The 13,597-nt window shown below is 47.6% G+C and overlaps 1 protein-coding gene across 2 annotated transcripts in view; it reads left to right on the forward strand.

Annotated features, from left to right (window-relative positions):
* Positions 1 to 13,597, forward strand: part of LOC109868424 (breakpoint cluster region protein) — a 123,449-nt gene that overhangs the window by 87,100 nt on the left and 22,752 nt on the right. For both annotated transcript variants that reach the window (XM_031802531.1, XM_031802530.1), the window contains exons 6-13: positions 1,479 to 1,539; positions 1,813 to 1,865; positions 2,023 to 2,163; positions 11,285 to 11,406; positions 11,598 to 11,763; positions 11,897 to 12,016; positions 12,171 to 12,246; positions 12,522 to 12,632. In XM_031802531.1, coding sequence (XP_031658391.1) covers positions 1,479 to 1,539; positions 1,813 to 1,865; positions 2,023 to 2,163; positions 11,285 to 11,406; positions 11,598 to 11,763; positions 11,897 to 12,016; positions 12,171 to 12,246; positions 12,522 to 12,632 — 850 coding nt within the window. The remainder of the gene's footprint in view (positions 1 to 1,478; positions 1,540 to 1,812; positions 1,866 to 2,022; positions 2,164 to 11,284; positions 11,407 to 11,597; positions 11,764 to 11,896; positions 12,017 to 12,170; positions 12,247 to 12,521; positions 12,633 to 13,597) is intronic.

Here is a 13,597-nt window from a genome sequence, read left to right on the forward strand (position 1 = left end):
ATAGATATACCTCCTGTTAGTCCTGCCCATCACCGGCAGTTAAAATCAAATCAAATCTGAGGGGGCCTGTGTCATTCTGCCCCCTATGGGCATGACGCCTCTGATTGCCATTAGAACACACTTGAATTGTATTATTATTATACTGTTTTGCCTGCCTGCCTGGGTGTCTGCGATCTGTGTGTTCTGCAGTGATGTGGAACCAATGCAGAGGGAGGTGGTGGGTAATATTTTCTTGGGTTTCTGGTTGAGTCCCCGGCGGCCAGTGTTAGAAACCCTGGAGTATGGAAGTGCACTCAATCTTACCTATGTGCAGATGAACCATGACAGGCTAATATATTAATTTAACCACAAAACAGAGCTTTACAGTAGCCTGAAGGGCCCAGCCATGCTAGTGGAAGAACGTCACTCTCAGACAGGAAGTGTAATTGCCTGAACAGAGAAGCATAATGCCAAGGCAAGGAGAAACAGTTTAGACGATGATGTACGAAGCTGGGGTTACACGTGGTGAAATGCCTCATTGCCTCTCAGACTACAGGTGTGAATGTTTTAAATAATCACATTTCAATTTCACTACGATCTCTTGACTAGCAGTTTTTTCAAGGGCTTATTTTGGACAGATATTTTGGACTCAAGTCTGTATGTAAAGTCTATGTAGTCACGACCGCTGGTACGTAAAATCTTGTGCCAAAGCCACCGGGGAACATTAACGGGATACTTCGGGATGTTGGTGGCAGGTAGCCTAGTGGTTAGAGCGTTGGGCCAGTAACCGAAAGGTTGCTAAATGGAATCCCCGAGCTGACAAGGTACACATCTGTCCTTCCGCCCCTGACCAAGGCAGTTAACCCACTGTTCCGAGGCCGTCATTGTAAAATAAGAATTTGTTCTTAACTGACTTGCTAGCAGATTATATAGACTTCCAGTTATTGCGCTAGTTAGCAATAGCGCTAGCATTAGTTACCAACTTCCTTCAAACTGCACACAAATAAAACACTTTTTCATCCAGGAGTTCATCTGACTGATAAAAGGGCCTCATTTCCAACATCCTGAAGTGTCCCTTTAAGATGGTGACTGGATTTAAGGCAGAGAATCAATCATTCAGTGTTTTTAATGGGATATGTAATGATGCATGTCTCTCTGCAATCTGAATGTGACTGTAAAAAATGCTGACGATGGCTTATTGGGTGCAGGATACGTTGAAATAGGAGTTAGGCTGAGGAGAGTGTGTCTGTCTCATTACTGCTGGGCTTCTGCATCCCAAATGGCACCCTATTCCATTTATAGTGTACTACTTTTGACCCGCAGGGTTCTGATCAGAAGTAGTGCACTACTATATATAGGTAATACTGTGCCATTTGGGACAGACTATAAGACATGAAGCACTACATCAAGCCAAGGGGCCAGGCTGTTATTACCATATCGGTTATATGTTGATCAGCATCAAGTTTTCCTCTGTGTAATGTTGTCCACTGTCCCGACAGAACCTCAAGGTGAGGAGCACCAAGGACTTGAAGGACCAGTCAGCCAAGAACTCTCTGGAGAGTAAGTAGCCCACAGTATAACTGAACATTTACATTCTGTCTAAAATGGCACCCTATATAGTCCTATACTTCTGACTACTCTGGTCAAAAGTAGTGCACTATATAGGGAATAGGCTACCATTTGAGACTCAGACTAAATCACTGCCACAGAAAAATAGACGGGCTCATTTTTAGTAACAGCACTTATTTGACTAGTGTCATGTCATAGTGCTCTGACCCAGTTGGAGGGGCTGTGTTGTAGCTCATGCTGCTGTCTCTCCTTCCTCTCCCACAGCTCTCTTGTACAAACCAGTGGACAGAGTTACTCGTAGCACCCTGGTACTGCATGTGAGTATAAGGCAGGCTCCAAACACACAGCTTGCTTTTTGTTTATTCTCCTGCTATTTTTGTATGTACTGGTAACTCTGTGAACCTCACACCTCAGGATGTTTAAAGACTGTCTCTGTAACACACGGTAACTGTGTGTCTGTGGGTGTGCCTGTAGGACCTGCTGAAGCACACTCCCTCCAGCCACCCAGACCACCCCCTGCTCCAGGACGCACTCCGCATCTCCCAGAACTTCCTGTCCAGCATCAACGAGGAGACCACGCCCAGACGCCAGTCCATGACTGTCAAGAAGGGAGAGGTGAGGAGCAGTGCTGATCAGGGATAGTTTGGGCTTTTTCGGTAATAAACAAATACGATAACATGGACAGTGGGCACCTGATCCTTGATCAGCACTCCAATTCTGAGATGCTTTATGAATATGGATCCAGAGCTCTGCTGTATTTTTGTGTTGTTGGATGGTCTTAATCAATAGACTGTTGCAGAGCTTTATCTGATTTGGCTTTGGGCCATAGGGTAGAAGTGGGACCGTTATATAATTCTAGGTCTATGCTGAGGGTATGGTATTACGTCATTGATCAGTAACTCAACACTGGTAGATTGACCTTGCCCTGCCCTGACAACGACCCGGTAGTCGATCTAATACGGTGTCAAACTACCAAATATGGTAATAATACAGAATCCCCTGCGCATGCCTATTAGGAAGCCTACTGTTTGCTCTCTGTGCTGGATCTCCATCCCTCCAACCCCACATCTTCCCCCTAGAGGCTGCCGACCCGGGTGGGAGTGGTACAACCCCACATCTTCCCCCTAGAGGCTGCCGACCCGGGTGGGAGTGGTACAACCCCACATCTTCCCCCTAGATAGAGGCTGCCGACCCGGGTGGGAGTGGTACAACCCCACATCTTCCCCCTAGAGGCTGCCGACCCGGGTGGGAGTGGTACAACCCAACATCTTTCCCCTAGAGGCTGCCGACCCGGGTGGGAGTGGTACAACCCCACATCTTCCCCCTAGAGGCTGCCGACCCGGGTGGGAGTGGTACAACCCCACATCTTCCCCCTAGATAGAGGCTGCCGACCCGGGTGGGAGTGGTACAACCCCACATCTTCCCCCTAGAGGCTGCCGACCCGGGTGGGAGTGGTACAACCCCACATCTTCCCCCTAGAGGCTGCCGACCCGGGTGGGAGTGGTACATTAATGGATGTCAGTTTATTGACAGCTGGCGTGACATGTAATGCCCCATAACGAGCCCCGTGTCTCTGACTGGGAGAGTTCATATTAAATATTCATGATGAGGCTCCTCTCTCTGCACATGGGGGGGGTCATTACTGCACCCCATCATCACCCCTCTTACCCGCCCCCTACCCCCATATCCCCATTTGCAACTCTGTCTGCCCAGACCACACTGATCATCAAATATTGATAATGGATACAAAACGAGTGCATGGAAATCAATGGCCTCATTATATTGTGCATTAGCTAGTGTGTGAGAATATTCCTGGGGTGTGTGTGTGCTTTACCCTACTATGTTACATATACACAAATATAGGACGCATGCCAAATGGCACCCTGTTCCCTTTAAATTGCACTACTTTTGACCAGGGCCCATAGGGTAGTGCGCTATATAGGGAATAGGTTGCCATTTGGGATGCAGACACAGTCGACTTGGGATATCTCCAGTCTTACAGGAACGCCCGGTCATTATCGTTCCCCGGTGACACGATGCTACTTCAGCCTTTAGTCCACAATCATCGGCTACTCCGGAGAATGCTTAAATGACAAGACCTCCAGTGCATCGGTCCCACAAACAGTGAAAGCTGTTGAGGACTATGTCAACATAGCAGTGATCCTGTTGTTAGCTCTGTTTCAGACCGGCTCAGAGGTTAATCAGAGCTAGTAGTGGTGTTGTGGTGACAGGGAGAAGGGTTGTGGTGACAGGGAGAAGGGTTGTGGTGACAGGGAGAAGTGCTGTGATGACAGGGAGAAGGGTTGTGGTGACAGGGAGAAGGGCTGTGATGACAGGGAGAAGGGTTGTGGTGACAGGGAGAAGAGTTGTGGTGCTAGGGAGAAGAGTTGTGGTGACAGGGAGAAGGGTTGTGATTGACAGGGAGAAGGATTGTGATTGACAGGGAGAAGGGTTGTGTTGACAGGGAGAAGGGTTGTGATTGACAGGGAGAAGGGTTGTGATTGACAGGGAGAAGGGTTGTGATTGACAGGGAGAAGGGTTGTGATTGACAGGGAGAAGGGTTGTGATTGACAGGGAGAAGAGTTGTGATGACAGGGAGAAGGGTTCTGATTGACAGGGAGAAGGGTTGTGATTGACAGGGAGAAGGGTTGTGATTGACAGGGAGAAGGGTTGTGATTGACAGGGAGAAGGGTTGTGATTGACAGGGAGAAGGGTTGTGATGACAGGGAGAAGGGTTGTGATTGACAGGGAGAAGGGTTGTGATTGACAGGGAGAAGGGTTGTGATTGACAGGGAGAAGGGTTGTGATGACAGGGAGAAGGGTTGTGATTGACAGGGAGAAGAGTTGTGATGACAGGGAGAAGGGTTGTGATTGACAGGGAGAAGGGTTGTGTTGACAGGGAGAAGGGTTGTGATGATAGGGAGAAGGGTTGTGATGACAGGGAGAAAGGTTGTGATTGACAGGGAGAAGGGTTGTGATTGACAGGGAGAAGGGTTGTGATTGACAGGGAGAAGGGTTGTGATTGACAGGGAGAAGGGTTGTGATTGACAGGGAGAAGGGTTGTGTTGACAGGGAGAAGGGTTGTGATGATAGGGAGAAGGGTTGTGATGACAGGGAGAAAGGTTGTGATTGACAGGGAGAAGGGTTGTGATTGACAGGGAGAAGGGTTGTGATTGACAGGGAGAAGGGTTGTGATTGACAGGGAGAAGGGTTGTGATTGACAGGGAGAAGGGTTGTGATTGACAGGGAGAAGGGTTGTGTGATAGGGAGAAGGGTTGTGATGACAGGGAGAAGGTTGTGATTGACAGGGAGAAGGGTTGTGATTGACAGGGAGAAGGGTTGTGATTGACAGGGAGAAGGGTTGTGATGATAGGGAGAAGGGTTGTGATTGACAGGGAGAAAGGTTGTGATTGACAGGGAGAAGGGTTGTGATTGACAGGGAGAAGGGTTGTGATTGACAGGGAGAAGGGTTGTGATAACAGGGAGAAGGGTTGTGGTGACAGGGAGAAGGGTTGTGATTGACAGGGAGAAGGGTTGTGATAACAGGGAGAAGGGTTGTGGTGACAGGGAGAAGGGTTGTGATTGACAGGGAGAAGGGTTGTGTATGACAGGGAGAAGGGTTGTGATAACAGGGATAAGGGTTGTGATTGACAGGGAGAAGGGTTGTGATTGACAGGGAGAAGGGTTGTGATTGACAGGGAGAAGGGTTGTGATAACAGGGAGAAGGGTTGTGATAACAGGGAGAAGGGTTGTGATAACAGGGAGAAGGGTTGTGATAACAGGGAGAAGGGTTGTGGTTGACAGGGAGAAGGGTTGTGATTGACAGGGAGAAGGGTTGTGATAACAGGGAGAAGGGTTGTGGTGATAGGGAGAAGGGTTGTGATAACAGGGAGAAGGGTTGTGATAACAGGGAGAAGGGTTGTGATAACAGGGAGAAGGGTTGTGATAACAGGGAGAAGGGTTGTGGTGACAGGGAGAAGGGTTGTGATTGACAGGGAGAAGGGTTGTGATAACAGGGAGAAGGGTTGTGGTTGACAGGGAGAAGGGTTGTGATTGACAGGGAGAAGGGTTGTGATAACAGGGAGAAGGGTTGTGGTGACAGGGAGAAGGGTTGTGATTGACAGGGAGAAGGGTTGTGGTGACAGGGAGAAGGGTTTTGATTGACAGGGAGAAGGGTTGTGATTGACAGGGAGAAGGGTTGTGATAACAGGGAGAAGGGTTGTGGTGACAGGGAGAAGGGTTGTGATTGACAGGGAGAAGGGTTGTGATAACAGGGAGAAGGGTTGTGATAACAGGGAGAAGGGTTGTGATAACAGGGAGAAGGGTTGTGGTGACAGGGAGAAGGGTTGTGATTGACAGGGAGAAGGGTTGTGATTGACAGGGAGAAGGGTTGTGATTGACAGGGAGAAGGGTTGTGATAACAGGGAGAAGGGTTGTGATTGACAGGGAGAAGGGTTGTGATTGACAGGGAGAAGGGTTGTGATTGACAGGGAGAAGGGTTGTGGTTGACAGGGAGAAGGGTTGTGATAACAGGGAGAAGGGTTGTGATTGACAGGGAGAAGGGTTGTGGTGACAGGGAGAAGGGTTGTGGTGACAGGGAGAAAGGTTGTGATTGACAGGGAGAAGGGTTGTGATTGACAGGGAGAAGGGTTGTGGTGACAGGGAGAAGGGTTGTGATTGACAGGGAGAAGGGTTGTGGTGACAGGGAGAAGGGTTGTGGTGACAGGGAGAAGGGTTGTGATTGACAGGGAGAAGGGTTGTGATTGACAGGGAGAAGGGTTGTGATAACAGGGAGAAGGGTTGTGATTGACAGGGGTAGGGGATACTGATCTGGAGCAGGGATAGACAGGAGCTGGGGTTTGGGTATCAGAATCACGTTGTCCTACGAGAGGAATATTTCAGCACAATTCACACATGAATACATAAAACAAATAGAAAACGCAGCAAGAAACGAACAAGTCAGACATTTACAGTCCCACCACTTGCCCATAGAGGGAAGCTTCATACAGTTGTTTATTATAGTGATTATCCCAGGGATGAAACTCCTCCCGAAGCGCCCAGCGAGACATTTCATTGTCCGTTATCTCCGACCTGATGGGAGGACATCAAAGCGGTGGTTTAGAGGGTGGTCTGGGCTTTGGACTATATTGCGCTTTCATTAAGAAAAGAGAGTTTTACAGCTGTTTTCAATCAGATCCTCTTTAGCCAACATCCTCATTGTGGTTGTTTTGGCGGTGTCAGAGGTGGAACTGCGTTAGAGCTGTCAAATCCACAAGCGGCTCCTGGTATTCTACCTAAAGCGGACATTGCCGTTGGCTGCACAGAGTCGCATTAAGAGAAATCCCATGCAGCCTTGTTTACAAGTTGGAACACTGGAATGTGTGCAGCATTATTTCTATATCGCCTACACTTTCTTCTTCTGAACTTCTAACGCGAGTGGGACAGGTGTGGCTTCGTGACAATGATCAGGAGTAGCTGCTCACCGATTGGACAGCTCCAACGCAGTAGCACCTCAGACACCACCAAAACATCAGCTATGCAGGTGTCGGCTATCGCCGGTTAGCGCTTGATCTGATTGAATCTAGGCCTTGGAGTGGGGAGACTAATGAGTTTTGTGCCGTGTTTGGGATTGTTAACAGTTTGTTCCAGTGTGAGACGGTCAGCATGTTATGATAACAGAGTAGTGGTTTGATGATGCTCCGGTATAGTATAGAACGAGGGGACCATTTCAACAACGTACATATGAGACTGTCAGCGTGTGTTTAGTGGAGGTGTGCAGGAGGAGCGCAGCACAGGTGGCCCCCAGGGGCCTTGGCCAGCCATATTGTGGTTGTAGAAGGTTGGGGGCCGAACAGAAGATGCCTAATTAAAATGCTAATTATCCTGGCTGCATCTGAAGTCTCTCTGTCTCTCTCAATTAAATTTGATTTATTGGCATGACGTAACAATGTACATATTGCCAAAGCTTACTTTGTCAACGGGACAACAGTAACAACAATAACCAAGGGTCAAAATAACCATACATTGAACAATAACAATAAGCATACAGTAGAGGACATGTGCAGGTTGATTGGTCTGTCAGACACTGTCCCTCATCTTATGGCGGGCAGCAATGTAGTGCGCTACCAACCCACAGCTCTCTGTGTCCTTCCCCAACAGGACTGGTTGCCTATCCTCATCAGAGAGGTCTTTGAAACCTTGCATAAGGGTTTCAAATTTGGATAAATGACACTCTCTAATTGTTTAATATTTTACACATTTTGTCATATTCTTTCTCTCTTTCTGTCTCTCTCGCTGTCTCTCTCTCTCTCTCTTCTTTCTCTATCTGTCACTGTGTCTCTTTCTCTCAGTCTCTTTTGTCTCTCTTTCTGTCTCTCTCTCTTTCTGTCTCTCTATCTTTCTTTCTGTCTCTCTATCTCTCCCTCTTCTCTGTCTCTCCCTCTTCTGTCTCTCCCTCTCTCTCTCTCTTCTCTGTCTCTCCCTCTTCTCTGTCTCTCCCTCTTATCTGTCTCTCCCTCTCTCTCTTCTCTGTCTCTCTCTCTTCTCTGTCTCTCTCTTCTCTGTCTCTCACTCTTCTCTGTCTCTCCCTCTTCTCTGTCTCTCCATCTTATCTGTCTCTCCCTCTTCTCTGTCTCTCCCTCTTCTCTGTCTCTCCCTCTTCTCTGTCTCTCACTCTTCTCTGTCTCTCCATCTTATCTGTCTCTCCCTCTTCTCTGTCTCTCCCTCTTCTCTGTCTCTCCCTCTTCTCTGTCTCTCCCTCTTCTCTGTCTCTCACTCTTCTCTGTCTCTCCCTTTTCTCTGTCTCTCCCTCTTTTATTTTTATGTCTCTCCCTCTTCTCTGTCTCTCCCTCTTCTCTGTCTCTCCCTCTTCTCTGTCTCTGTCTCTCTTCTCTGTCTCTCCCTCTTCTCTGTCTCTCCCTCTTCTCTCTCTCCCTCTTCTCTGTCTCTCCCTCTTCTCTCTCTCCCTCTTCTCTGTCTCTCTCTCTTCTCTGTCTCTCCCTCTTCTCTGTCTCTCCCTCTTCTCTGTCTCTCTCTCTTATGTCTTTCCCTCTTCTCTGTAACTCCCTCTTCTCTGTCTCTCTCTTCTCTGTCTCTCTCTTCTCTGTCTCTCCCTCTTCTCTGTCTCTCTCTCTTCTCTGTCTCTCCCTCTTCTCTCTCTCCCTCTTCTCTGTCTCTCCCTCTTCTCCCTCTTCTCTGTCTCTCCCTCTTCTCTCTCTCCCTCTTCTCTGTCTCTCTCTCTGCTCTGTCTCTCCCTCTTCTCTGTCTCTCCCTCTTCTCTGTCTCTCTCTCTTATGTCTTTCCCTCTTCTCTGTAACTCCCTCTTCTCTGTCTCTCTCTCTTCTCTGTCTCTCTCTCTCTCTCTTTCTCTCCTCTCTCTCTCTCTCTGTCTCTCTCTCTGTCTCTTTCTCTCCCTGTCTCTCTCTCTTTCTCTCTCTCTGTCTGTCTCTTTCTCTCTCTGTCTCTCTCTCTTTCTCTCTCTCTATCTCTCCCTCTTCTCTGTCTCTCTGTCTCTCTGTCTCTCTGTCTCTCTGTCTCTCTCTCTCTCTCTCTCTCTCTCTCTCTCTCTCTCTCTCTCTCTCTCTCTCGCTCTCTCTCTCTCTCTCTCTCTCTCTCTCTCTCTCTCTATGTCTCTGTCCCTCCTCTCTGGGCCTCTGGGAGTGATGTGCTTTTGATGTGTGTTTGGGTATGCAGGAGAGGCACACACACAGTGTGTGGATGGTTCTGAGAGCATACTCTAAATATATATATTTTGAACATTTATGTACAGACACATGCACACAAACACACACGTACAGCACTCAGAGGGACTACCACGAACTGGTCAATATTTCATAGGCGTTCTTCGCTATCAGCGTGCGTCACAGACCTAGTCTCTCTTTTCTCAATAGTCCTGCTGCCCTTTTAGTCAGCGATTATGAGAGATGGCCAAAGTCATATTTCTTCTGGAGGCCTTAGTAAAGCATATTTGATGAGGAGGACCTTGTCCTTCAGGAGGAGAGAAAGATTCGGAGTCCCTCAGGGAGAATGTCAGTAGTCTGGCTGCATCTAGAACGGTGCATTGGGTCATATGAAGTGTGTACTGTATGTAGTGTCGTTATCTGCAGCCTGGAGGATCATTTGATTGTGTTTGACAAGGTAGACAAACAGATGTGTGTCCCTAATGTTTGAGCACCCTATCCCCTTCACTTTCTAGGAGGGCCAGTACACACTTACAATACATCATGTAATCCCTAAATCTCTCTGTTATCCCCCTGACTGGCTTATCTCTAGCATTCACCCCATGATCTCCTGGCGAGCTATGATCTTATTGGATCCCTCCCTTACAAGCTACGACCAACAGGATCGATGACGTGATTTGATTGAATGAAATGCTGTTCCCTGTGATGGACAATACATACACACTGCTTTAATAATACAGTAGTCAGAGAGCACCACAGAAACACAGTGTTTTAGTTGGAAGGTCGGGGGAATTCGTCAATGCAAATTGAGCAGCTGATGAAACCTCGTCCCAAACCGAAAAGAGGATCAATATGTCCAATGGTCTTCAGTTAAAAGAGGCACACCCCTCCACTGTGTCCGACAGATTGTGGGGTCACACTCTTTACATCAAAGCCACAGTATGTAGCCATTTTGGCCCCCAACTACATTCACTTTTTAAATAAATGATACCATTTGAAAGCCTAAAATGTTATTTTTAATAAGCCAATGAGGAAGGGATCTATCACGGCTGTGTTCATTATCTATCTAATGAATAATTAGAGCAGCCATTGGGAATGAGTAAATTAGAAGTGTCTCATCTTCTTAGCAGGGATATCAGACTATAAATGTCAATCAGGCTGATGACAGGTGTCCTACCATGTCTGTGTTTTTGTGGTTATTTATTAGGATCCCTATTATCTGTTGCTCATGCAGCATCTACTCTTTTTGGGGTCCTGTGCGACGTGCTGCTGTCTGGATCAGAGACTCTGAGCCATTGTTCGACATTCCCTTTAAGATGGTCCATACACACTGACTGGTACAGCAACAACCCTGCACTTTGCCGGGGGAGACCCTGTTAGGTGTGTGTGAGCGTGGATGACTCACACACACAGAAACATGGGGGGTTGCTTGTGAGCCTCTACCCCTCAGGCCTAGCTTTATCAGACCGTTCATTGTAGAGTACAGTTCATCTGTAATGTCCTCACATGGACTATGTGCTTTGTTCAGATATGCTCTCCTTATGTTGGGCATAGATGTGCTTTAGTTAGGTATTCTTTACTTCAAAGGTCCTCCTGATGTGTTGTAGACTTGCTGGACCTGTACAGAAATGTACCTCCTGTAGTATCTACAGTACGCCTTCATGAGGTTAGACAAGGCATATGGAACAGTGTTGTAACATTGGCCCTCTCCTGATGCAAGCTGTTTTATTTCATAGACAGAGCTGTAAATGTACAGCTGTGTGTGGAAAAACATCAATGCCCCCTTCTGGATCATGGTGGCATAAGAGTCCCCCCCCCCCCCTCCCACATACACACACACACATACACACATACATACACACACACACACACACACACACACACACACACACACACACACACACACACACACACACACACACACACACACACACACACACACACACACACACACACACACCACAGTGTCTTAACCAATACAGAATATGGAAGTGTATCGTATTTTTTGATCAGCTGATGTATAGATTGATCTGATGGCTGATTGTGTGGTCTCGTAGAACCGCCAGCTGCTGAAGGACAGCTTCATGGTGGAGCTGGTGGAGGGAACCAGGAAGCTCCGCCATGTTTTCCTCTTCACCGACCTGCTGCTCTGCGCCAAGCTCAAGAAACAGATCGGAGGGTAAAATAGTCTTCCCATCGTTCTGTCTATGTTCAACTCTTCTTTTCTTCTAACATGTCTGTCCTCAAGATGCTAGGATTTCTAATCATATCACTTCCTCTCTCTCTCTCTCTCTCTCTCTCTCTCTCTCTCTTTCTCTCTCTCTTTCTCTCACTCACTCTATCTTTATCTCCATCCCTCCCTCTCTGCAGGAAGAGTCAGCAGTATGATTCCAAGTGGTACATCCCTCTGTCAGACCTAACCTTCCAGAACACAGATGAGTCTGAGCCTCTGCCCATCCCCCAGGTGCCTGACGAGGAGCTGGACGCCATGAAGGTCAAGATCTCCCACATCAAGAATGAGATCCAGAGAGAGAAGGTATGTCACAGACAGTGTACAGACACACACACTCACACGCACGCATGCATGCATACGCATACGCACACACACATACCATAGTATGTAAATGTAGTTGACAGGTCTTTTGACACTTGTATTTTCTTCTGTCTAGCGAGCCAACAAAGGGTCGAAGGTGATTGACAGGTTGAGGAAGAAGCTGTCGGAGCAGGAGTCTCTTCTGCTGCTCACCTCCCCCAGTATGGCCCTCAGAGTACACAGCAGGAACGGCAAGGTGAACCCCTGTCTTCCTCTTCATCACCCTCATCATCATCAACAACAAGCTATCATCACCATCACTATCACCCTCTACATCATTACAATCGCCATCATCATCTTTGATAGGCTGTATATCATTGTATTGTATCTAAGTGTGTGCTGTGTTTCAGGGTTACATGTTTCTGATGTCATCAGACTACGAGCGCGCTGAGTGGAAGGAGATGATCCAGGAACAGCAGAAGAAATGTAGGTGGCCCTCAGTATTCTACTGTGACTAAATCTCTTCAGTATCACTCTGTAAGCAATGAGTGTTTGAGTAAGGAGCAGCCATTGACTCAGGTTAGATGAGAGAAGATGCCCAATAATCTGACCTGTAGTCCATTGTGTAAATTGAACCAACCAATTGAAACCACTAATATTGCTCACATGCAGCATTAACATACACGCTGTACTGCGACATACTGTGTGGGTGACTCTGACCCCTGACCACTGACCCTGTGTTTGTATGGTCCCTCTCCCAGGCTTCAAGAGCTTCTCCCTGACCTCCATGGAGCTACAGATGTTGACCAACTCATGTGTGAAGCTGCAGACTGTCCACCACATCCCACTCACCATCAACAAAGAAGGCCAAGGTACCAGATGTTATTCAATGTTCTGCTCTGACTTCTGGCCCAGAGTTTTTCTGTCAGATGTATCAACTATGTGCTCTGAAGTGGAGAAAGACCGTATCCAAAGACAAATAGGAACAAAATGAAGTTATGGTTGTCAGAACAGTTTGCAGTTTGTACATGTTTGTAGTTCTTGGTCTCTTTTTTATCTTAGTCTGTAATTATATTTATTAAGGATCCCCACTATTCTTCCTATACAGTGTAAAACATTTGTCACAACACATTTAGTGTGTTCCCTCAGGCCACTACTCTACTATCACATATTTACCATACAATATCCATGTGTACGTGTGTGTAGAGTGTTTGTCTTATCATGTGTACATGTGTCTGTGCCTGTGTGTGTGTCACTTCACAGTCCCCACTGTTCCATAAGGTGTATAGATTTTTGTTATAATTTTTTTTTTACCCCTTTTTCTCCCCAATTTCATGGTATCCAATTGGGAGTTAGTCTTGTCTCATCGCTGAAACTCCTGTACGAGAGGCGAAGATCGAGAGCCGTGCGTCCCCCGAAATACGACCCAACCAAGCCGCACTGCTTCTTGACACAATGCCCGCTTAACCCTGAATCCAGCCGCACCAATGTGTCGGAGGAAACACCGTACACCTGGCGACCGTGTCAGAGTCCATTGCGCCCGGCCCGCCACAGGAGTCGCTAGTGTGCGATGGGAAAAGAACATCCCGGCCGGCCAAACCCTCCCCTAACTTGGACGTCACTGGGCCAATGGTGTGCCGCCCCATGGGTCTCCCGGTCGCAGCCGGCTGCGACAGCCTGGACTCAAACCAGGATCTCTAGTGGCACAGCTAACACTGCGGTGCAGTGCCTTAGACCACTGCGCCACTCGGGAGGCTGAAGGTGTATTTTTATCGGTTTTATTAATCTGATTCTACTGCTTAGATCAGTTACCTGATGTAGAATAGAGTTACTGTGC

The sequence above is a fragment of the Oncorhynchus kisutch genome, linkage group LG23 (assembly GCF_002021735.2).
Source record: "Oncorhynchus kisutch isolate 150728-3 linkage group LG23, Okis_V2, whole genome shotgun sequence".
Lineage (NCBI taxonomy): Eukaryota > Metazoa > Chordata > Actinopteri > Salmoniformes > Salmonidae > Oncorhynchus > Oncorhynchus kisutch.